The 23,481-nt window shown below is 42.5% G+C and overlaps 1 protein-coding gene across 2 annotated transcripts in view; it reads left to right on the top strand.

Annotated features, from left to right (window-relative positions):
• FAM47E (family with sequence similarity 47 member E) overlaps positions 1-23,481 on the top strand; it is a 70,329-nt gene that overhangs the window by 1,993 nt on the left and 44,855 nt on the right. The window contains exon 1 of one of the 2 annotated variants that reach the window (XM_054682979.2): positions 1,366-1,501. The exons of the other annotated variant lie outside the window; for it this stretch is intronic. Coding sequence (XP_054538954.1) covers positions 1,421-1,501 — 81 coding nt within the window. The 5' untranslated portion in view covers positions 1,366-1,420. Of the gene's footprint in view, positions 1-1,365; positions 1,502-23,481 lie in introns of those variants that run through there. 2 annotated transcript variants of the gene reach the window in all.

The raw sequence follows: 23,481 nt of genomic DNA, 5'->3' as shown, positions 1-23,481 counted from the left end.
GCTACATTAACTCTGCTCTGTGCCCCAGTTTGCTTAAGGAGTAATGGTAGCCCACTAACCCTCACATGTCCCCTACCTAGGCATTGGTTGAAGTCCTCCTGTCATCTATATGTCCTCTCCTTCCCTAACTAGAAAATATTTGGTAACTTGCCTGCCTAGGTACTTTGGCACTCAGAAGTTCATGCTCACATTGAACTTCCACCCCCTACTCTCTGACTGCTACAATCAGATTTTCTGTTTGCGGGCTCCATTCTGGAGGGCAAACTCCATAGGTACCCACTCCTCCCACCCCTGGACCACCAATCCCAGGGTACTCTTCCTTTTCATTGTTCATTGAGGTCCCTTCTTGTCTCTTGTCTGGGCCACCAGGACAGTAACAGACTGTGGGGATGGAGAGATGGAGACAAATTTGATAAATGTATCTCAGTGTGGGAGAGTTTCTAAACAAGGGTTTACAGCTCAAGTTGCCCTCAGTTTACCTGCTCTCTGAGGATCTCACTCTGTTTCCACTATGTCAGGCGGTTAGTAAGCCACTTCCCCTTTAAAACTCTGGACAAGCCGAATGAAAACCTCTTTCTTGGTTCTTCTTAACACAACTGACCAGGCTAGCATTTTTAAATATGTTAACATAAGACAGAACAAAAAGGACCTAATTACAGAAAATATAAACAGCTTTTAAGAAAATAATGTATGTTCCCAAAATAGCAGTCTGTGATCCCACAGTAATCTCTGTCTTATCACCGAGGCTGGCACAACTTTTTAGCAGCTGGCCTGGCTGTCTTTCTGTTCAGTTCCATCTTCTCTACCCACAGCTATGTTCAGAAGCTTTTGACACAAAGCCCCAAAATCCAGATTTAAGTTTCTCAATGCCCTTTGGGACTTCCTCCTCATTTCTGATCTATAGGACATGTCTGCACCGCTAATTGGCATTGTTAGTTTATTGCCACAGGATCGTCTCACCCTATGAGAGACTTTGCCCTCTCATCCAGGGAGTAGCCCCTGCTTGCCAGCCACTAATAACCCTGAACACACTCTGGAGGGGCAGACAGCTTGGGAAGGGGTTACTGCTCCCAGAGTTTAGATGAGGAGGCTGATGCCAGGGCAGGGAGACAATCAGGAATCTTCCTGGTGACTTCTCTGCCTCAGTTTGGATTTGTGTTCCCTCCAAATCTCATGTTGAAATTTGATCCCCAGTGTTGGAGGTGGGGCCTAATGGGAGGTGTTTGGGTCCTGAGGAGAGATTGTTCATGAATAGATTAATGCCTCCCTCAGGCATGAGTGAGTTGTCAGAGAGCGGGTTGTTGAAAAGAGCTGGCACCTCCTCCTTCTCTCTCTAGCTTCCTTTCTGCCCATGTGCCTCACACAGGTGTGCTCCCTTTCTGCCTTCCCAGGAGTGGAAGCAGCCTGAGGCCCTCATCCAATGCAGATGTCTGTGCCGCGCGTCTTGTCCAGCCTGCAGAACCATGAGCCAAATAAACCTCTTTTCACTACCCAATCTCAGGTATTGTTATAGCAACACAAACAGACGAGGGCGGAAAATGAGGAGACTGATGCTGTGGCAAGGAGATACGGTGATCTCTCTATACCTAAAATCAGAAGACTTTATCTGAGAAGAACAAGTACACTTAATGAATGATTGCTGGTGCCTGTTGAAATTAGGCAATCATTCGGGACTTAGAAAAAGAGCTTTCTTCACAGACTCTAAGGGCTATCGAGGGGAAGCAAGAGGGCTCTTTGGGCTTTACCTTAAATTTAGAATGTTGATACTATACTCAAATGAGTTTAATGATGTAGTCATTGTATACTTTTATGTTCAAAGTGTTAATGTGTTAAATATAAACATTTAAAATACACCACAGGCCGGGCCAGGTGGCTCATGCCTGTAATCCCAGCATTTTGGGAAGCCAAGGCAGGAGAATCACTTGATCCCAGGAGTTTGAGATCAGCCTGGGTAATGTAGCAAGACTTCGTCTCTACAAAAAAATAAAAAAATTAGCAAGGCATGGTTGCACCTGCTTATGGTCCCAGCTACTCAAGAAGCTGAGGTGGGAAGATCACTTGAGCCCAGAAGGTCAACGCTGCAGTGAGCAGTGATTGTGTCACTGCACTCCAGCCTGGGTGACAGAGTGAGACCCTATCTCAATAAAATAAAACAAAAAATACACCACAATGTCTATAACCCTGTATGGTAGATAATCTCCAAATAAGACTACCAACAATTCTTCCTGTTTTTGTAGGCTCATGCTGCTCCTCACGTCAAAGGTGGAGACTGTTTCCTCCCTTTAATCTGGGCTGGCCTTGTGACCTGCTTTGACCAGTAGAAAATGACAGAACCCATATGTGCCAGTGCCAGGTTTAGATCTGGCAGCTTCTTCGTTTGCCTTCTTGGGACCTAACTGCCATGTCAGAAGCTCAGATTAGACTACTGAATGATAAGAGACCATGTGGGGAGGGATACTGAAGAATGAGAGGCCACATGGATGTCACAACTCCAACCAAGTTTCCAGATGAATACAAGCTCATGCCCCACAGAACAGAGATAGTGAGCTGTCCCTGCTGAGTCCTGTCCAAATTGCAGAATTGTGAGCAAATGAATGGCTGCATATCAAGCTACTAAGTTTTGGGGTGGTTTGTTATGCCATGATAAATAACAGAAACAGTACTTTTATCACTTATTAATCCTTTTAATGCTCCAGGTGCCTAAAAATGAATGGAAATGGCCCTAGGCCTTGCCTACTTTGGGACAGATCAGGCTCCAAGATACTTCTAAAAGTCTTGGCTTTCTTCTTATTGAAGGTGATCTATAAAATGTACCATCACACCCTAGTGATTTGACATATGTTATTCCTAAATGTTTGTGGGGCATCCTAAATCCTGAGCAATACAGGCTCCATAAGAAAAAATTACTCTCTCCTCCCTCCTCCCCTACCCATCATTCCAAAGTTCTTACATTACAGAACTGCTTTATGCAGATAGGCTTACATATCCCAGAGGAGAGCTCATATACCATTTATATTATATCACATGCACCTGTGCCAGGCCACAGGGACTCTGTGAAGTTACCCATGTCCCTGTCTACTGCCTCCTCCGATCAAGAAGACCTCATGGCTTCCTCATTATCATCTTTGCACCCCCAACTAGGGGAATCTTTTCCAGTTTGTTTTGGTTTGGTTTGGTTTTTATTTTGTTTGGGGTTATGGGAAAATGAGAATTCCCCTCTTCAAATTCTTATTTTCCTTTTTGTTCCCCTAATAATGCAGACTTATTGAAACACGGAACTAGGAGGAGATATCCTATTCACCTTTTTCTCTTCCCTTTCCTGAAAACACAAGCGTAGTGTTGTCTAACTAATAGAATGTGTGGTTGGAGGGCGAGGAGTCAGGAGATCAAAGAGGAGAAAAATATAGTGGGCAAAAAGGGTGAATATGTCAGCAATATTATCTGCTACTTGTACATAGTACTTGTACGAGCACTATGCTAGACAGTGGGCTTGCATTACTTCATTTACTCCTTACAATGCCCTATGATGTAGACATTCTATTTTAAGGATAAGGAAACTGAGGCACACAGAGATTGACTAAGTAGTCCAATGTTACTGGCCAGTAGGAAGCAAAGGTATTACTAAATCCCAGTCAGTCAGATGCTTTAGCCAGGCTCTTAACCCCTTAGCCACTGCTTGGGACTTCTGGCCTCATGCTTATTGAGAGTAAAAGGAAAGCAGTGAAAATTGCAAAAAATAAAAATAAAAATAAGCAATGGCACTGGAATACTCATGGTGACCTGGGCATCCAGGAGGGGCACAGGTTGGAATTAGTGTGTGTGGGAGACAATGCCTCTGCCTGAACCTGATGTTGAACTAGAATGGAGAGCCAGGAAGGAGTTGCCAGTCCGGTGGCCAAAATTATACTTTGCAATATATCTAAGGTATATTCTGACGTGAAATGTATTCTAATGTGTTCTCACTTGAGGTACTTTGATGGTACTTTCTAGAAGCAAATGAAGCTTGGGTTGGGTTTAAACTCACTGTGGCAAAGCCAGCATATTGTGAAATATCAAGGCTGTCTGATTTCCTGCATGTTGTGAAATCAGGGCTAAATAAACAACACGAGAGGTCACAGTTATTCTTTAATGATGTGTTCCATGGGGAGAAGCTGTATAAACGAGAAAGCCAGGTTTACTCAGCATCTCTTTCTGAGGGGAGAAAGGGGGGATGGAGAGTGAAGAGGGGACTGTCTGAGGGTAGAGGCAGACTTTGTCAGCCTGGAGTGGTGGGGAGAAGATATTTGGCCAGAGATAGGGGTGCAGTAGTGGAATGGGGAATGGGGGGCTTAGATATTAGACTATGGAAAGGGTAAAAATAAGCCCCGCCCCTCACCACTAACCTGGTCCCCGCATGACTTCTAACCACTGCACCCACCACATATCCTGAGACTCTGAAATGATTACCTAGAAGCCTCCTATACTCATCAAACCTCAGAGAAGACTGCTATTCAGTTAACTTTACAACAGTTGTAAGCATTTCCAGTTCTTTCATAAATAAATACTATTTCTTTTTAGTGTCAATGAAAAACGTTTCAGAATATTAATGAGTAGTGTTTGCTTCAATTGCACTGTAAGCTATCTTAAGCAGAACTGTTTCCTCCATTTTGAATCAAACCAGAGGAGACAGAGATGCAAATCACAGTTCTTTAAAAAGTTAAACAGAATTATCATATGACCTAGCAACTCTCTTCCTAGGTATATAACCCCCAAAATTGAAGACAGGTACTCAAACAAATACTTGTAAACCAGTGTTCATAGCAGCATTGTTCACAATAGTCAAAAGGTGGAACCGACCCAAATGTCATCAGACAATAATAGATACACAAAATATGTTATAGACATACAGTGGAAAATACTATTCAGCTATAAAAAGGAAAGAAATAGGCTGGGTGTGGTGGCTCATACCTGTAATACCAGTATTTTGGGAGACTGAGGCAGGAGGATTGCTTGGGACCAGGAGTTCAAGACTAGCCTGGGCATCATAGCAAGACCCTATCTCTACAGAAAAATTAAAAATTAGATGGGCACAGTGGCATGCACCTATAGTCCCAGCTTACTTATGAGGTGAGATAGGAGGATTCCTCGAGTCCAGGAGTTCAAGGCTGCAGTGAGCTGATTGTGCCACTGTACTCCAGCCTGTGACAGAGCTAGATCCTGTCTCTTAAAGAAAGAATGAAGTCCTGATACATGCTACTACAGTGCAGACTTCTTTTCTTTTCTTTCTCATCTGCCATTTCTGATGTGAGTAATGGTCCCTCATAGAATATGATCTTTTTAAAAATCAGTGATGGGAAAAGAATTCTAGAAAGTTCTGGCAGTTTTTTACCCAGGGAGAAATAAAAGGGATAACCAGTCATAGGTACATTTTCTGTTACATAAGAAGCAAGATTGTACAAGAATGCTTCCAGGTGCTCACCTGGGATCAGCTGGGACCACAGGGGTTTCTTCATTCTCTCAGCGGAGTCAGTACACACACTCAGCTTCCCCTGGGGATGGCAGCTTCCTCCTGGTCCTCTTTATTTCCCCATGGGAAACTGTACAACTCATAGGCCCCAAGGTCCCTCACTGATTCCTAATCAACTCCTGTAAAGAGTCAGCTCCCTAAGTCCAGACTGCCTGGCACCATGCAATCTGTATATTCCCTTATGAACAAGGCCACTTTCCCATACCTGCCCACAGGAAGAAAAACCCATTGTGGCAGGGGAAGGGGACAGGCTTTCTCCTCTGGAACAGAATCATACAGCCCAGCAGCCTTCACCTGCTTCACTAATGGTAAGCTTGGGCGACCACTGCCTCACTGGTCCTGGCCTGGGGAGTTTTTCTTTTCCCCACTAAAGCCTATTCCCCATTACTCCTCTTTTGTTTGGCATGGGGGAGATGAAGTTTTGCTCTTGTTGCTCAGGATGGAGTGCAGTGGTGCAATCTCAGCTCACTGCAACCTCTGCCTCCTGGGTTCAAGCGGTTCTCCTGCCTCAGCCTCCCGAGTAGCTGGGATTACAGGCACCTGGTACCACGTCTGCCTAATTTTTTGTATTTTTAGCAGAGACGGGATTTCATCACATTGGCCAGGCTGGTCTTGAACTCCTGACCTCAGGTGATCCATCCGCCTTGGCTTCCTAAAGTGCTGGGATTACAGGCATGAGCCACCGCACCCGGCCTATTCCCCATTATTTCAAGCGAACTACTGCAAAAACAGAGAACAAAATACCGCATGTTATCACTTATTAGCTAAAGAGCTAAGCATCAAACACAAACGGACACAAAGATGGGAACAATTGACACTGGAGACTACTTGAAGGAGGACGTGGGTGAGGAGTATAGGTTGAAAACCTACCTATTGGGTATCATGCTCACTACCTGCGTGACAGGATCCTTCGCACACCAAACCTCAGCGACACCCAGTTTACCTGTGTAACAAACATGCACATGTACCACCTGAACCTAAAATAAAAATCAAAGGAAAAAAATGCATATTCCTTAATCTATGCCACATGATGTTGTGGAATTCATCCCAAACTCTTTAACAATAGGTGACTACCATGAAGGGATCCACCTGGTATACTAATATCTCTATATGAAACAACAAAAAGAAACTGCACATTTAAGAATGAGGCCTACACAGAATTTCAGGGAGGCTGGGCAGGCCCAATCCTTTATCTGAAGAAAAATCTCAATATTCAGTGGTACAAAATACTACTTTTAAATTCAGTCTCCAATCCTTCCAGTGTCCAATTCATGAACATCTGGGCATCATCTTTCCTATCTTCTTTTTTTTTGAGACCGAATCTCACTCTGTTGCCCAGGCTGGAGTGCAGTGGCATGATCTCAGCTCACTGCAACCTTGGCCTTCTGGGTTCAAGCAATCCTCGTGCCTTGGCCTCCCCAGTAGCTGGGACTATAGGCGTGAGCCACCATGCCCAGCTAATTTTTGTATTTTTTAGTACAGACGGGGTTTCACCATGTTGGCCAGGCCAGTCTCAAACTCCTGACTTCAGGTGATCCACCTGCCTCGGCCTTCCAAAGTGCTGGGATTACAGGCATGAGCCACCATGCCCGGCCTTTTTCCTATCTTCTCCTTAGTCCTTAACTCTCCGCTGCCTCCACCAGCCCTGTCCTAGAGGAGCCTCTCAAGTTCCGGGTAATCATCAGAGGAGGGTTTTGGTCCTTCACATTCTTTCAGAGTCAACAGCACAAACCCATCCTTTGCTTGTCACTGTTGAAGTTCTCTCAAACTCTATTTACTATGTCTGAGCAAAAGGTAAATATTACTTGCTATATGCCAAGCTCTGTTCTAAGGACTTCACATCTATTAATTTTTCAAAGGTCTGGGTAGGGGAAGAAGACCCTGGTCATGGATATTTCTACTATGGAGGACTAGTAAGCCCCAGCTGAGCGCCTAGTTTAAGTCTTGGTCAGGCAAGAGTTCCAAGCTGAAGCTCAGAAGAAAGGCAGGGGGGAAGAGGCCCAGGTGAAGCCTCGTGCATGGGAATCGACCATGTAGGTGTAAGAATTCTCTGGCAGGATCAGACCTTGACAGGTGGATGCATCAGACTAATGATAATTTCACACCCCTTCAAAGCCATATTTTCGTTCAATATCAAAGGTAAGGCTTTGTGGGGGCTGGTAGCAGATGTCAACCTCTTGTCAATCCAGCTCTGGGGGCATGTTTGTACACCATTCAGTAAAACAGTCCTCCAGGTGTTAATGAAAACTACCTTCCTTGGAATTACTTTATTTTAACCTCAGCTCATTTCTGCAAGTGGCTTAACCAAGTGTTCCCTCCAAACACATACAGTGCTTGGCCTGTGAAAGGCTTTGGGAGACAGAATTGTCTCCTTCTTGGTAGATTTCCAGTGAGATTTGGGTAATCTGCATCCTGGGGAGTGGTACAGTAGCCCACCCCTTATTGGGTCCTACTTAGCCAGAAGTCTAACTTTGAGAATTCATCAAAATTTGGCTGGGTACTGTGAGAAGATAGCAGAATCCTGTATAATCCAGAATCAGAATCAGAATGTGATGTGCATCACAATATTATCACAGTTGTCTTTATTATCACCGCTCTCTTCCTCTAATCCCTTGCTACTCAAAGTGTGATCCCCAGACGTTGCATTGGAACCACCTAGGAGCTTGTTAGAAATAGAGACTCTCAGGCCCTGGTCTGGGCCAACTAAACAAAATTTGCATTTGAAAAAGAACAACCTATGACCCATGAGTAAAGTGTGAGAAGCATAGCAGGTTAGTCCATAGTCCCTCAAGGCCCAGTCACAAGTGTGCTTTTCCATAACCCTTCTTCAAGGGACCTCAAAACTGGTATTTGGACTCTCCACTCTCACTCCACCTCACTAAAAGGAGAGTGTCCCTGGCCTGCTTTCCACCCTCAGAGTCTCCCTGGACTATTGAAGATCAGTATGTCTTGGGACATTCAGGCTTGATCTTTGGGCTGCTACCCTATCCCTGAGCGATGTGTGACACAGTCATGCCGTCTTCCCAGGTTCTGATGATGTTGGGGGAATGTAATTACAAATAAAATCTCCTGCCAAACCAGGAGACCTCCCCACAAACACAGAAGGGAAAGACAATTTATTATTGAATAGGTATTAAACCAGAATGTGATGTGCATCACAGGCAATCTGCTGAAGAGATTGCAGATTGCAAAGTCAGAAAGGAATCTCACCCTTTCCTATATCTAGGCAGATACAGTCCATTACATACATGTTTTCAGGTAGAGGACTTGACAGCACCATTGTCACACATAGTTCATCCAAAATTCACTGGATAATTGGGCTGGCCGTCTGTGTTAATTGCCTTTATCCGAAGGAAAAATAAAACTTCTCATATCTTTATGACAGGAGGTAGTTTTGCAACTTAGAGCCAGGCACCTTAGAGTTAGGCTCCTGCCCTCCCACAGAAATGGAGAGAGGAGGGGCTGTCTTTCTTGATGATTACACTTCAAAGGGTTCACTCCCAAGTCCTTAAGAAAAACATTCCTGTGTTGTAAAGGTGGCAGGAGACTTTTTTAAAGCTTTTAAGAAGATTTACATACATCTTAAAAGGGCAGAGAAAGAATAAACAATTATAACTTTTTAAAAAATCCTTTTTATTTTATTGAGACAGGATCTCACTCTGTCACTCAGGCAGAGCGCAGTGGCATGATCTCGGTTCACTGCAACCTCTGCCTCCCAGACTCAAGCAATTCTCCCAGGTCAGTCTTCCAAGTAACTGGGACTACAGATGCAAGCCACTAGGCCCAGCTAATTTTTGTTATTTTATTTTATTTATATATTTTTAATTTCAGAAGTTTTTGGGGAGCAGGTGGTGTTTGGTTGCATGGAAAAGTTCTTTAGTGGAGATTTCTGAGATTTTGGTGCACACATCACCCAAGCAGTAAACACGGTATCCAATGTGTAGTCTTTTATCCCTCACCCGCCTCCTACCCTTCCCCCCAAGTCCCCAGAGTCCATTATATCATTCTTATGCCTTTGCATCCTCATAGCTTAGCTCCCACGTGTGAGAACATACAATGTTTGGTTTTCTATTCCTGAGTTACTTCACTTAGAATAATGGTCTCCAACTCCACCCAGGTTGCTGCAAATGCTATTATTTTGCTCCTTTTTATGGCTGAGTAGTATTCCATAGTAAATATATATACCACATTTTCTTTATCCACTTGCACTTGTTGGCATTTGAGCTGGTTCCATATTTTTTCAGTTGCGTATTGTGCTGCTATGAAGACACGTGTGCAAGTGTCTTTTTCATATGATTTCTTTTCCTCTGGGTAGATAGAGTCTTCAGCATTTTCTAGGTATATGATCATATCATCAGCGAACAGTGACAGTTTGACTTCTTTACCGATTTGGATGCCTTTCCTTCCCTTGTCTGACTCCTCTGGCTGGGACTTCTAGTACAATGTTGAATAGCAGTGATGAAAATGGGCATCCTTGTCTTGTTCCAGTTCTTAGGGAAATGCTTTCAACTTTTCCCCATTCATTATAATGTTGGCTGTGGGTTTGTCATAGATGGCTTTTATTACCTTAATGCCCCTTCTATGCCGATTTTACCAGGGGTTTTAATCATAAAGCAATGCTGGATTTTCTCAAATGCTTTTTCTGCATCTATTGAGATGATCAAATGATCTTTGTTTTTAATTCTGTTGATGTGATGTATCACACTTATTGACTTGCGTAAGTTAAACCACCCCTGTATCCCTGGTATGAAACTCACTTGATCATGGCATATTATCTTTTTGATATGCTGTTGGATCCAGTTAGCTAGTATTTTGTTGTAGATTTTTGTTTCCAAGTTCATCAGGGATATTAGTCTGTAATTGTTTTTGTTGTTGTTATGTCTTTTCCTGGTTTCGGTATTAGGGTGATACTGGCTTCATGGAATGACTTAGGGAGGATTTCCTCATTCTCTATCATTGGAATAGTTTCAGTGAAATTGGTACCAATTCATCTTTGAATGTCTGATATAATTTAGCTGTGAATCCATCCGGTCCTGGACTTCTTTTTGTTGGCAATATTTTTTATTACTGTTTGTTGGGGTGATCAGACTCAACACCAGGTCGTGGTGGCTATGAAGTCCAACGGAGTCAAAGGAATGAGACAAGACAAGTTAAGAGTACATACGGTGGGTCCAGGGAGCCAACGCTAGTATGGAGGCTGTGAAGGCCCTGAGCTCTGGGAGCCCATACTATTTACTGGTAATCAAACAAAGAAGCAGGTGGTGAGGACGTGTGGACATGGGGGTAAACAGGTGAGGACATGAGGACATTGAGGGTAGAAAGGCAGTGGTGCATCAAGTGTAGCTGTCACGGTTTAGCATATGCTCTGCTACTTGAGATAATGGAGAACAGGTTCTTCTAATTCAAGATACAATCAATTTATGATTTTGGGAGAGCAAGGAGCAAGGGGCCAGTGAGTCTGGACACATTCCAGAGGCTAGGAGGGGTTTTATGCCCTGAGCCCTGGATTCCATCCAAGCCACAAGGGGTTTTATGCCCTGGGTTTAGATTGTAGTGCTGTGGGGCAGCCTTCCACTCTTTGGCACAGAGCTTGGTGTTCCATAGGCCACAAGGGGTTTTGGACCCTGGACCCAGGACATGTTCCAAGACTCTTCTACATTATGTCAGACAAACAAGCCCTGCCTCAGCCCTTCTACCAATACTGTTTAAGTCTCACTGCTTGTTACTGGTCTGTTCAGAGTTTCCATTTCTTCCTGATTTAATCAGGAGTGTTGTATATTTCCAGGAATTTATTCATCTTCTCTAGATTTTCTAGTTTGTGTGACTAAAAGGTGTTCATAGTAACCTTAAATGATCTTTTGTATTTCTGTGATATTGGTTGTAATAGCTCCCATTTCACTGCTAATTGAGCTTTTTTGAATCTTCTCTCTTCTTTTCTTGGTTAATCTCACTAATGGTCTATCAATTTTGTTTATCATTTCAAAGAACCAAGTTTTTTTTCATTTGTCTTTCGAATTTTGTTTGTTTGTTTGTTTCAATTTCATCTAGGTCCGCCCTGACCTTTGTTATTTCTTTTCTTCTGCTGGGTTTGGGTTTGGTTTGTTCTTGTTTCTCTAGTTTCTTGAGGTGTGACCTTAGAGTGTCTATTTGTGCTCTTTCAGACTTTTTGATGTAGTCAAAAGTTTGATGAACTTTCCTCTTAGCACCACTTTTGCTGTGTGCCACAGGGTTTGATAAGTTGTGTCACTATTATCGTTCAAAGAATTTTTTAAATTTCCATTTTGATTTCATTGTTGTTCCAAAGATCATTTAATGTCCAAAGATCATTCAGGAGTAGATTATTTAATGTCCATTATTTGTACAGTTTTGAGGGTTCCTTTTGGAGTTAATTTTCAGTTTTATTTCACTGTGGTTTGAGAGGGTACTTGATATAATTTTGACTTTTTAAAATTTATTGAGACCTGTTTTGTGGCCTATCATATGGTCTATCTTGGAGAATGTTCCATGGGCTGATGACAAAAATGAATATTCTGCAGTCGTTGGGTATAATGTTCTGTAAATATCTATCTGGGGTATAGTTTCAGTCCATTGTTTCTTTGTTGACTTTCTGTCTTGATGATCTGTCTAATGCAGTCAGTGGAGTATTGAAGTCCCCACTATTATTGTGTTGCCATCTATCTCATTTCTTAGGTCTAGTAATACATGTTTTATAAATTTGGGAGCTCCAGTGTTAGGTGAGTATATACTTAGGATTGTGATATTTTCCTGTTGGACTGATCCTCTTGTCACTATATAATGTGCCACCTCTTTGTCTTTTCTAACTGTTGTTGCTTTAAAGTCTGTTTTGTCTGATATAAGAATAGCTATGCCTGCTTGCTTTTGGTGTTCATTTGCCTAGAATATCTTTTTCTAGCCCATTACATTAAGTTTACGTGATTTCTTATGCATTAGGTGAGTCTCTTGAAGACAGCAGATACCTGGTTACTTGATTTTTATCTATTCTGCCATTCTGTATCTTTTAAGTGGAACATTTAGGCCATTTACATTCAACTTCAGTATTGAGATGTAAGGTACTTTTTTATTCCTTGTGCTAGTTGGTGCCTGAATACCTTTTTTTTTCATTGTGTTGTTGTTTTATAGGCCCTGCAAGATTTATGCTTTAAGGAGGTTCTATTTTTGCCTATTCTGAGGTTTTATTTCAAGATTTAGAATCCCAGCTGGGCGCAGTGGCTCACACCTGTAATCCCAGCACTTGGGGAGGCTGAGGGGGGTGCAGATCATTTGAGATCAGGAGTTAGAGACCAGCCTGGCCAACATGGTGAAACCCCATCTCTACTAAAATACAAAAATTAGCTGGGTGTGGTAGTGCATGCCTGTAATCCCAGCTACTCGGGAGGCAGAGGCAGGAGAATCACTTGAACCCGGAAGGTGAAGGTTACAGCGAGCTGAGATTGTGCCACTGCACTCCAGCCTGGGCGATGGAGTAAGCCTCCATCTTAAAAAAAAAAAAAAAGAAAAAGAAAGAAAAAAAATTTAGAATTCCTTTTAGCATTTCTTGTAGTGCTGGCTTGTGGCAAATTCTCTCAGCATTTGTTTCTCTGAAAAATACTTTATCTCTTATTTATTTATGAAGCTTAGTTTTGCTGGATAAACTATTCTTGGCTGCCAATTATTTTGCTTAAGGAGGCTAAAGATAGTACCCCAATCCTTTCTGGCTTGTAGAGATTCTGTTGAGAAACCTGCTATTAATCTGATAGATTTTCCTTTATAGGTTACGTGATGCTTTTGCCTCATAGCTCTTAAGATTCTTTCCTTCATCTTGATGTTAGATAACTTGATGACTATGTGCCCAGGTAATGATCTTTTTGTGATGAATTTCCTGGGTGTTCTTTGAGCTTCTTGTATTTGGATATCTAGATCTCCAGCAAGGCCAGGAAATCCCTCAAATAAATTTCCCAAACTTTTAAATTTCTCTTCTTCCACAGGAACACCAATTATTCTTAGGGTTGGCTGTTTAACATAATCCCTAATTTCATGGACGCTTTATTCATTTTTTTAATTACTTTGTCTTTGTCAGATTGGGTTAATTCAAAAGCCTTGTTTTCAAGCTCTGAAATTCTTTCTTCTACTTGTTCTATTGTTGACTTTATATTTTTCTAAGTGTGCACTTTATATTTTTCTAAGTGTGTCTTTGATTTCCAGAAGTTGTGATTGTTTTTTCTTTATGATGTCTGTTTCTCTGGAAAATTGTTCATCCATGTCTTGTATTGTTTTTTAAATTGCTTTACGTTGGTTTTCACTTTTCTCTGGTATCTCCTTGAGTAGCCTTAATAATCAACCTTCTGAATTCTTCATGTGGCAGTTCAGACATGTTTTTCTTGGTTTGAATCCATTGCTAGGGAGCTAGTGTGGTTTTGTGGGGTGTTATAGAACCTTGTTTTGTCATATTACCAGAATTACTTTTCTGATTCCTTCTCATTTGGGTAGACTGTTTCAGTGGAAAAAGCTGGAACTCAAGGCCGCTGTTCAGATTCTTTTGTCCTATAGGGTGATCCCTTGATGTGGTATGCTCTCCCTTTCCCTAGGGATGTGGCTTTCTGGGAGCTGAACTGAATGATTATTATTGCTCTTCTGGGTCCAGCCACCCAGTGCAGCTACCAGGCTCCAGGCTGGTGCTGAGAAATACCTGATTCCTGTGATGTGATCCATCTTCAGGTTTCCCAGCTGTGCATACCAGCACCTGCTCTGATGGAGGTATCAGGGGAGTGAAGTAGACTCTGTGAGAGTCCTTGGTTGTAGATATGCTTAGTGTGCTGGCTTTCTTGGATGCTGGTTATGCTAGCAGTGAAGTTTTTATGTGGACAGACCCAGGCCCTCTGGTTAGCCACGATGTTGCAGGCAGTGAAATTAGGTGTTGTTTTCTCCTCCCTTGGAGCAGGGTTATTCTGTCATTAATTGCTATTATGTCCTGAGGTGGATGATCTCCAGCCAGGAGGTGGTGCTTTCAAGAGAGCACCAGCTACGATAGTAGAATGGGGATATAAGCTTACCCTAAGTTGGCCAGGATACATATTTGGGTTTCTCAGGTAATGGTCAGGGCCATGAAGCTCCCAAAAGTTTCTGTCTTTTGTGACTGGCTATTGGGATGGGTAGAGAAAAACCATGAGGTGGGTGCAGGGTTAGACAAGTCTGAGCTCAGACTCTCCTTGGGCAGAGCTTGCTATGGCCACTGTAGGGGATGCTGGGTGGTTCTTGGGCTAACGGGGTTATGTTCCAGAGGGGATTATGGCCACCTCTGTCACTAAGAAAGTGGGGGAAAGCCAGTAATAGGCCTAACTCAACTCCCACACAGTTGGTGAGGCTGGTCTTGCTCGCTCTGTGCCCTCCTAACAGTGGCAAATTAATCTCCAGGAAGCCCAGGGAGAACTCAGACCTTGCCCCAGGCTATAAGCTTCCCTGCTGAGAAAGCAAGCATCACTTTCAGGCCTCACCTGCCCCTCCCTGTCTGCCCACATGGTGGGCCATGGCTCCTGTGCTCCTTTCTGCAGCAGTTCCTGTTCAACACCTGGATTCTCCTCAAGAGAGTTTATGCCCAATAAAATTATTATAAAGTTCAGTTGGAAGCTTCCCTTCTCTTCCTAGCAGATATCTGGGGTATGTGAGAGAGAGAGGAAAGAGCGTCCTCTTTCCCTCTTCTGTCCTTCCATCCCCGAGTCCAGGCGACCTTGGCAGTCACCACCATGGGTGTTAAAATGACTTACACTCATGAAGCAGGGGGTTTAGGGGGTGAAAATCTGCCACTCTTACCCACATATGCCCTATCTCCCTTATTGTCAGTAGCCTTGAATTCCCTAGACCTCATTTATGCCATGGACACTAACGTGGCCTTTATCCATGAAACAGGAAGCTTGGGCGTGGCTTAATTGGCAGGAATCAGCCACGATCACCTGTGCTGTGCCTTTTAACCTCTCTTGTTGTCTACCTCTGGATCCCTTAGATCCAGTTTTCTTTCCTAGGGCTTTGACCCAAAGCTTGGAATTGAGTTTGGAACAAAAATGTGTCTCAGGGGAGTTGCATGGACTCCCTATCATAAGCTGAATGCTAAGGTGAAACCGTAGAACTGAGTCCTCCTCCAATAAGGGAGAGGAAAGGATGTCTTGTGACACACCTAGATGACTGATAGCTATAGTTATGCTTGCTAAGATTTGGGTGCATGATGCTTGGCTTTTGTTAGCTCCCTTGGTCTTATTTTCCCAAAGGAAATGTCCAAGTGATGGGCATCCTATTCATTCCCATCACCTGGCAGGGTTTTCAGGATAATTCCTCAGAACTAGAATGTTGATCCAGATTTTCACATTACCCATCCCTCTTGTTCTTTCTGAGCTGCAGCTGGAGACTGCTGGTTGGTTCACAGGAACAAGTAGGATTAGTCTTAAAATGTAGGTAAAAACTTAAAAACAACTAGTGAGTTTAGAATTTAATGACAAATATATGATAGGTTTTGAAACATGATTTCTCACTCGCCAGTCCTCATTTTTGTTAAAAACAAACAAACAAATCATGATAGGACTGAGTTGTTCGCAAAATAGACTTTACATTTTTATACTTGGCCTGATTATTTGCATAAAGTACAGCAAGAATTATTATTTCCGCAAAGGCCTTTCGGATTGGCTTTGATGGAAGTTTGTTCCACAAGGAATCAGATAAGACCTTTTAAAGCTGAGCCCAGGCATGGGTTTATCCTCAAATACCTGTGAGTTTGGTGATCCTCTCCTCTTAAGGTTCCAAGATAAACTTGGAGTTCCTGGACCTGTTAAAAGTGGCATTCTTTACTGACCATAGGAACCCTGTGCAGGGACTGTGTAAACAAGGGTATGAGGCCAGTTTCCCCACTGGGATTTTATTGGTGCTGCAAGTCAAGATTGACTCCTTAAAGGAAAGCATACCCTTCCAGTCAAAGACTTGGTAAAGTAACCAGTTTTTCCAATTGTGTCCTGTTGCAAGAGAGAAGTGGATTCCTATTGCACTGATGTAAACAACTATATTGCCATAAGTTATGAATACTCACAGATAGTTTTCAAATTTTAGAGGAACCAGGCAGAGAGAAACAAACATGCTTCAAATTTTGATTACAGAAGTATACCTTGCTTAATTATTAAAGGCCATAAATAGTTCAAAATAAGTTTCCTTGACTCTGAGAAACAAAACAAGGATGAGCAATATTCCAAGCAAAAGTCAAAAAGATTGCTTTAGTTTTCTGAGTTCAGTCCATTTAGTTAATTCTTGCTTTGGTTGATATTCGTGAACATTTCAGCTCTTCATGAGTCCTGTACATTTTCCTTTATTCCAATGTCACAATCTCCAAAGTTATCAGAAGCCTGTATTTGAGAGCACCTGTTACAGTTCTACGGCTTATTCTAAATCATCTCTTGAAAAGGATTAAAACAAGACAACAATTGTCTCTGAATAGCAAAAATGTCCAGGGTAGTTACACTTGGAAACACAATTGACAAAGGAGTTTGGTTTTCTCTGTGGTTTACAAAAAGTTAACATAACAACCTTAATTATGATTGGTAGCATAACTTAGACATTAGAATTTTAGAAAATCCCATACGGTTTTGGAACATGTATTAATATTACTCACAAAAATATAACCTAAACAAGATTGAACATCATTATGACAATTTCATTTACCTAGACATGTCAAATCATCTCGTTTGCCTCTCTTTTCTGGATGTTTCAGGGGCCCTCTGGACTATCTAAAAGCCAGGTATCAGGAAAGACAATTATGAAACTTAAGTTTGATTTTTGGAAGGCTGTTAAATATGTTTAAAACATTTGATATTATGAAATAGTGTTCCAGATTACTATAAACAATTTTGCCAAAATGATGACTCAGAAATTTTAAAGCAGCAAAAACCTTTAATAACCCTTTTGAATTTAGTTAACATGGTCACAGAGAACCTCTTCTGCAAGATTAATTTCCATAATTCTTGCACCAGTTGTTTGAACCTTCAGCTTTTCCTATCTAACTCAAAACAATCCTTTAACCCTAGGCAAAAATTTACATTTCCATGCTTCCTTATAACCTTTTACTAAAAAACCACATTTTACCGTTCTTACACACCTTGCATGTAAATCTATTTCCAGTAGTCTCAATTACACGTTGTAATGGTAACTCCTAGAATTTTTAACGTTAATTTAAAACCTGGTAAGTTGTTCTAATTGTGTGCTAACTGCAGCCAAGTTTTGCCTTCTTAATTAAGGGTGTGGTTAGTTCCATGTGTCCCCAGGCCTTACCAGCTGTGAAGCCAGCAAGTCATATTTCTCAAAACCCAAAAAGCAGTTTGTAACCTTAAAACATTTAGCAAACCTTGCATCTGACCTGCATTATGCAGCCCACCTATTTACATTTTAATGACATCTGTTTTTACCAATAATCTTTAAGGTTGCTTTTATTTCTCAAAGATTAAAGTCGCGTGAACTGAAAGGCATCACAGCTTTTATCTTCTCTTAAAAAAACATTAGATCTGAGCACTTGTCTTTCTTTAGGCCAAATTAATTAGAGCTCTTTTTACAGACATCACACACACACACATATATAACTGACAAGCATATAACACACACATCTAACAGCCAGGCAGGAGAAAACCCAGTCCCCGGGTGGGGTTCTTTAAGAGACAGGGCTAGGAAAACATCCAGATATCAACCACAGCAGGCTCATCCCCTAAGGCAGGATTGCTGAACAAAGCCCTATCAAGCAGTTACAGGCAGTGCCCCCAATATGTAAAACCAGATGAAGGCTTCATTTCAGAACCAAAACTTTGCAGATAATACAAACAGAGATAGTTGGTTGGGGGGCCTTGGTTTAGTAAAGCATCTTCTAAAAGGAAAAGAACTTTAAAAGTTACTACTGATGGGGTGAAGAAGAGGAAAGAAAAAAAGTTTAAAAAATGCCTGGGGAAGAACCTCTTATTCTTATTCAAGTGGTTCCTTCACCAGGGAGACAAGTTTAATTGCTGCGGGTCAGAGCTGGCCTTTCAGGCCCCGGGTGTGTGGCAGAAAACACCAGCCAGCTGCCCGCGGCACCTTGGGCCATGTGTCTCAGCCCAGGCAGGGAGGGGAGGGTGGAGGGGAGCCGCTGCTCACTGGTCCATCCCGAAAAAGGAAAGAAAAGGCCATGAAAAGGCTGGGGAGCAATGCGGAGGTGTGGGCATGATTTCCCCCACTCTCAGAAGTCTGAGGATGAAAAGGCTTAGGAGCAACAGTGAGAGGTTTTGAGTCATTTCACTCACCGCTTCTTGAGCCCCATGTTGGGGGTCAAAAATGTTGCAGGACTTTTCCTTCGTGAAGCTAAAGATGGCATTCTTTGTCCCATGGCCACAAAAATTCAGGCTTGCAGACAATTTGAATGGTAAGACAGAATTTTATTGGGTGAAAAGGAAGAAAAGGAAGAAACAGGGACTCTTGCTAGGCCAGAGTCCCTGCTAGAATGCTTCCTGCTTTACGGTTGGAATCCTAGGTTCCACACAGGAAGTGAGGGGGCCAGGCTCCTCCCCGCTGCAAACAGCGTGAACTTCCCGAGACTCCACCCCAGGGCGCAGGTTGGTTGGAGTTTTTCCGGGGACCCCCTCCCACCTGGCTGTCTCACCAGCACTTTGGCAGGCCAAGTTGAGAGGATCACTTAAAGCCAGGAATTCAAGACCTGATCGGGCAATATAGTGACACCTTTATCTCTATGGAAGGAAAAAAAATGTTAGCCGGGCATGGCGGTGTGTTCCTGTAGTTCTAGGTACTCCAGACACTCAGGTGGGAAGAGAAGTTGAGCCCAGGAGTTTGAGGCTGCAGTGATGCAGCCAGCTAGGATTGTGCCACTGCATTCTAGCCTGGGCAATAGAGCAAGACTCTGTGTCTCAAAAAAATTTTTTCTTTGCCTGATTTAAATAGTAAAATTAGAGTAAAATAGTAGGGACAGGGTGGGTACCAGCAGCCATCCTGCCTCCTGAAAAATAAACATAAAAATAAACATAAAAATAAATTGGCCGGGCGCGGGGGCTCACGCCTGTAATCCCTGCACTCTGGGAGGCCGAGGCGGGCAGATCACGAGGTCAGGAGATCGAGACCATCATGGCTAACACGGTGAAACCCCGTCCCTATTAAAAAATACAAAAAATTAGCCGGGCGTGGTGGCGGGCTTCTGTAGTCCCAGGTACTCGGGAGACTGAGGCAGGAGAATAGCGTGACCCCGGGAGGCGGAGCTTGCAGTGAGCCGAGATCGCACCGCTGCACTCCAGCCTCGACGACAGAGTGAGACTCCGTCTCAAAAAAAAAAAAAAATAAAAATAAATAAATAAATAAATAAAATAGAAATAAGATAAGTTTAATTTTGGGAAATATATTTTAAAATATAATTCTAAGCTACCTGTCCTCACTAAAATTAAGGTGTGGATTAGAAGGAGTTAGGAAGAGAAGCCTCCTATGCCAGGGACAGCAGTAGGCACTCTCCATATTTTACCTCCTTTACAACTGTGGGAGGTAGGAATTATTATCCCCATTTTACATTTGAAAAAAAACCTGGAAAAATCTCAGATAATAATTAACTTGTCCAAGATCATGAAGCTAGGAACTAAGCACAGATAGGGATTCCCAGTTAAGGGCTCAAGGGAGATCAACCTGTTAAAGAGAAGAGAAGGTGTTTTTCATTTTCATATTACCACCATATGCTGCTGTTTCACAAAGGAGACTCACAAATTCATTGATTAGTTCTAGATCCATTCCCCATTTCAGAAATCCTCTGCATTGTAACGCTAATATTTACTGGGAGCTTAACTACATGCTAGGCATGTTCTAAGCAGTTTATATGTGATAATCAATTTAATCCTCACACAATCTGATGAGGTAAGTGCTATTATTATCCTCATTTTAGCAGATGGGACACCAAGGCACAGAGAAGTTAGATAACTTTCCCAAGGTTGCGTAGCTAGTAAACAGTAGAGCCAGGATTCGTTCCTGGCAGACTGGTGCCAATGTTATGCTCTTACCTGTCTTTTATAACTCTGGCACCAGAGCAAAGTATAACAACTGGTTTGAATTTTTTACATATCAAAAGTGGCTTGGAGAGATTAAAGAATATTTTTTGTGTTTTTTTTTAGTTGTCCCCACCCAACAGAAACCTGTCAAACTGGTTATTCAGGTTTAAGTCACTTTATAGTTCTCACAGGAGTGTTAAAGGAAAATAATGAAAACAAACAGATGTTAAATGATTCACTCCAGTATAAGCTCAATTATCTAGGTTCCTTTGCTTTTGTAGCAATCAAGATGTCTTTGGACTTTGACCAAGTCTGAAACTTTTTCATATTGTATTTATTTCAAATAATGAGATGATCAAAGGTGATCTGTGAAAAACACAGGATAGAAACTGCAGCACCCTAATAGAACCCACATCTGGGTTGTTGATGAAAAGAGTCAAACTCTGTAGAATATTTGAAGAGATTTATTCTGAGCCAAATATGAGTGACGGTGGCCTGTAACTCAGCCCTCAGGAGATCCTGAGAACATGTGCCCAAGGTGGTTGGGGTGCAGCTTAGAACATTTTAGGGAGACATTTACACATTAGAGAGACATGAGACTTCAATCAAATACATTTAAGAAATACATTGGTTTGGTCCAGAAAGGTAAGACAACTGAAAGTGGTGGGGTAGGGTGGTGGGGGGTGGGATGGGGGTCAGGGGCTTCTTATAGGTGGGTTTAAAAATTTTCTGGTTGACAATTGGTTGAATTTAAAGACCTGGGATCAGCAGAAAGGAAATGTCTGGGTTAAGACAAAGGATTGTGGAGACTAAAGTTCTTATTTGCAGAGGAAGCCTTCAGGTAGTAGGCTTCAGAGAGAATAGGTTGTAAAATATGTTTCTTTTCTTTCTTTCTTTCTTTCTTTTTTTTTTTTTTGAGATAGAGTCTCACTCTGTCACCCAGGCTGGAGTGCAGTGGCATGATCTCGGCTCACTTCAAGCTCCGTCTCCCAGGTTCATGCCATTCTCCTGCCTCAGCCTCCTGAGTAGCTGGGACTACAGGCGCCTGTCACCACGCCCGGCTAATTTTTTGTATTTTTAGTAGAGACGAGGTTTTACCGTGTTAGCCAGGATGGTCTCGATCTCCTGACCTCGTGATCCACCCGCCCCAGCCTCCCAAAGTGCTGGGCTTACAGGTGTGAGCCACCGCGCCCGGCCGTAAAATGTTTCTTATCAGATTTAAAGTCTGTGTTGATGTTAATGCTGGAAAGGTATAATGAGGTATGCCCAACCCCACTTCCCATCATGCCTCAGGTTTAATTTTAAAAGTGCCCTGGCTGAGAAAGTCCATTCAGATGGTTGAGGGGCCTTAGAGTTTTTTTTTTTTTTTTTGGTTTACAAGGTAAAAGTTGGCTTGAGATAGTATGAAAAACAGTGAAGGTATATAGGACTCAGAGTTAATTTTAGTCCTTTTGATGTCTGTCTGTCCCAATCCAGCTCCATGTATCATGAGTATCACAGAGCGTAAAGTACAGTCATTCTGAGGACAAACCAAGGAGTTTGGACCCTGTGTTAGTCCATTCTCACATTGCTATAAAGAAATAACTGATACTGAGTAATTTCTAAAGAAAAGAGGTTTAATGGCTCATGGTTCCACAGGCTGCACAGGAAGCATGATGCTGGCATCTGCTTAGCTTCTGGGGAGGCCTCAGGAAACTCACAATCATGACAGAAGGTGAAGGGGGAGCAGGCACATCACATGGCCAGAGCAGGAGCAAGAGAGAGGAAGGGGAGAGGTGATACACACTTTTAAACAACTAGATCTCAGAAGAACTCACTCACTATAACAGGAACTGCACCAAGGGGCTGGTGCTAAATCATTCCTGAGAAATCCACCCCCATGATCCAATCACCTCCCATCAGGCCCCACCTCCAACACAGGGGATTACAATTCAACATGAGATTTGGGCGGAGACATTTGTCCAAACTATATCAGACCCATAGTTGAGTTTGCAGTGTAGCCCTGGAATGATATAGAGAGGAGAAGGATTGGGAAATAAGGGAAGATAGGTGAGCAGGCCAGACCCGGGAGGCTTTGAATACCAGCTTGAAGAATCTGAATTTATTCTGTATCTAATGGGGAGCCATGATCCATAAGGAAGGCTATGGAATTATCAGGTCTCTTCCTGCCAAGACTCTAAATATTCCTTTGTATCACGGTTGACCCAGGTCAGGCTGAATGTTCCCAGGTTACTTTGGGTTAGCCTGGCGTTTCCAAGTCTGGTTCACAGTCTTCAGGAGCTAGGAACAGGGTTTTCTCTACCTCGGCTTCCCTGTTGAATTTTGATCTAGCTCAGGGAATCTGTTTGTCCCTTTCTAAAAATAGAGTGTGTAGTTTCCAAGACAAATGGGCAACAACTGCTCTGTGGGCTGGCTGAAGGATCCTGCCAGGGTGCTGGTGAGTTTGTTTCCTCATACTACATTTATCTTTAGCACAGCAACTAGCAGTAGGCAGAATTCCTAGCTCAGCCCAGTGATCATCAAGAAGTAGGCAGGTAAAGGCAACTATGAGTCCAACAAGGAGCGGACTTAAAGGGGGCAATCAAATGAAACTATTGCACCTGCTTAGGTTCAGATGCCCAAGATAATCTAGGAGAGATGTGATGGGAAGGAGAATAGGAGGGTGCTTAGTCATGTTACGTACAGAGACAACATTTAAAAAAACTTTATTGTTTATTTACCACAATTTTTCATTGTGGTAAAACATACATAACATAAAATTTACCATCTTAATCATTTTTAAGTGTACAGTAGAGTGGCATTAAGTACAATCATATTGTTGTGCTGCCATCACCACTACCCATCTCCAGAAGTCTTTCCATCTTGCAAAACTGTATTCATTAAGCAATAACTCCCATTCTTCCCTCTGCTCAGCCCCAGGCAACCACCATTTGACTACTCTAAGTA

This window comes from Pan troglodytes, chromosome 3, assembly GCF_028858775.2.
Source record: "Pan troglodytes isolate AG18354 chromosome 3, NHGRI_mPanTro3-v2.0_pri, whole genome shotgun sequence".
Lineage (NCBI taxonomy): Eukaryota > Metazoa > Chordata > Mammalia > Primates > Hominidae > Pan > Pan troglodytes.
This window is presented reverse-complemented; position numbering and strand designations above follow the sequence as displayed.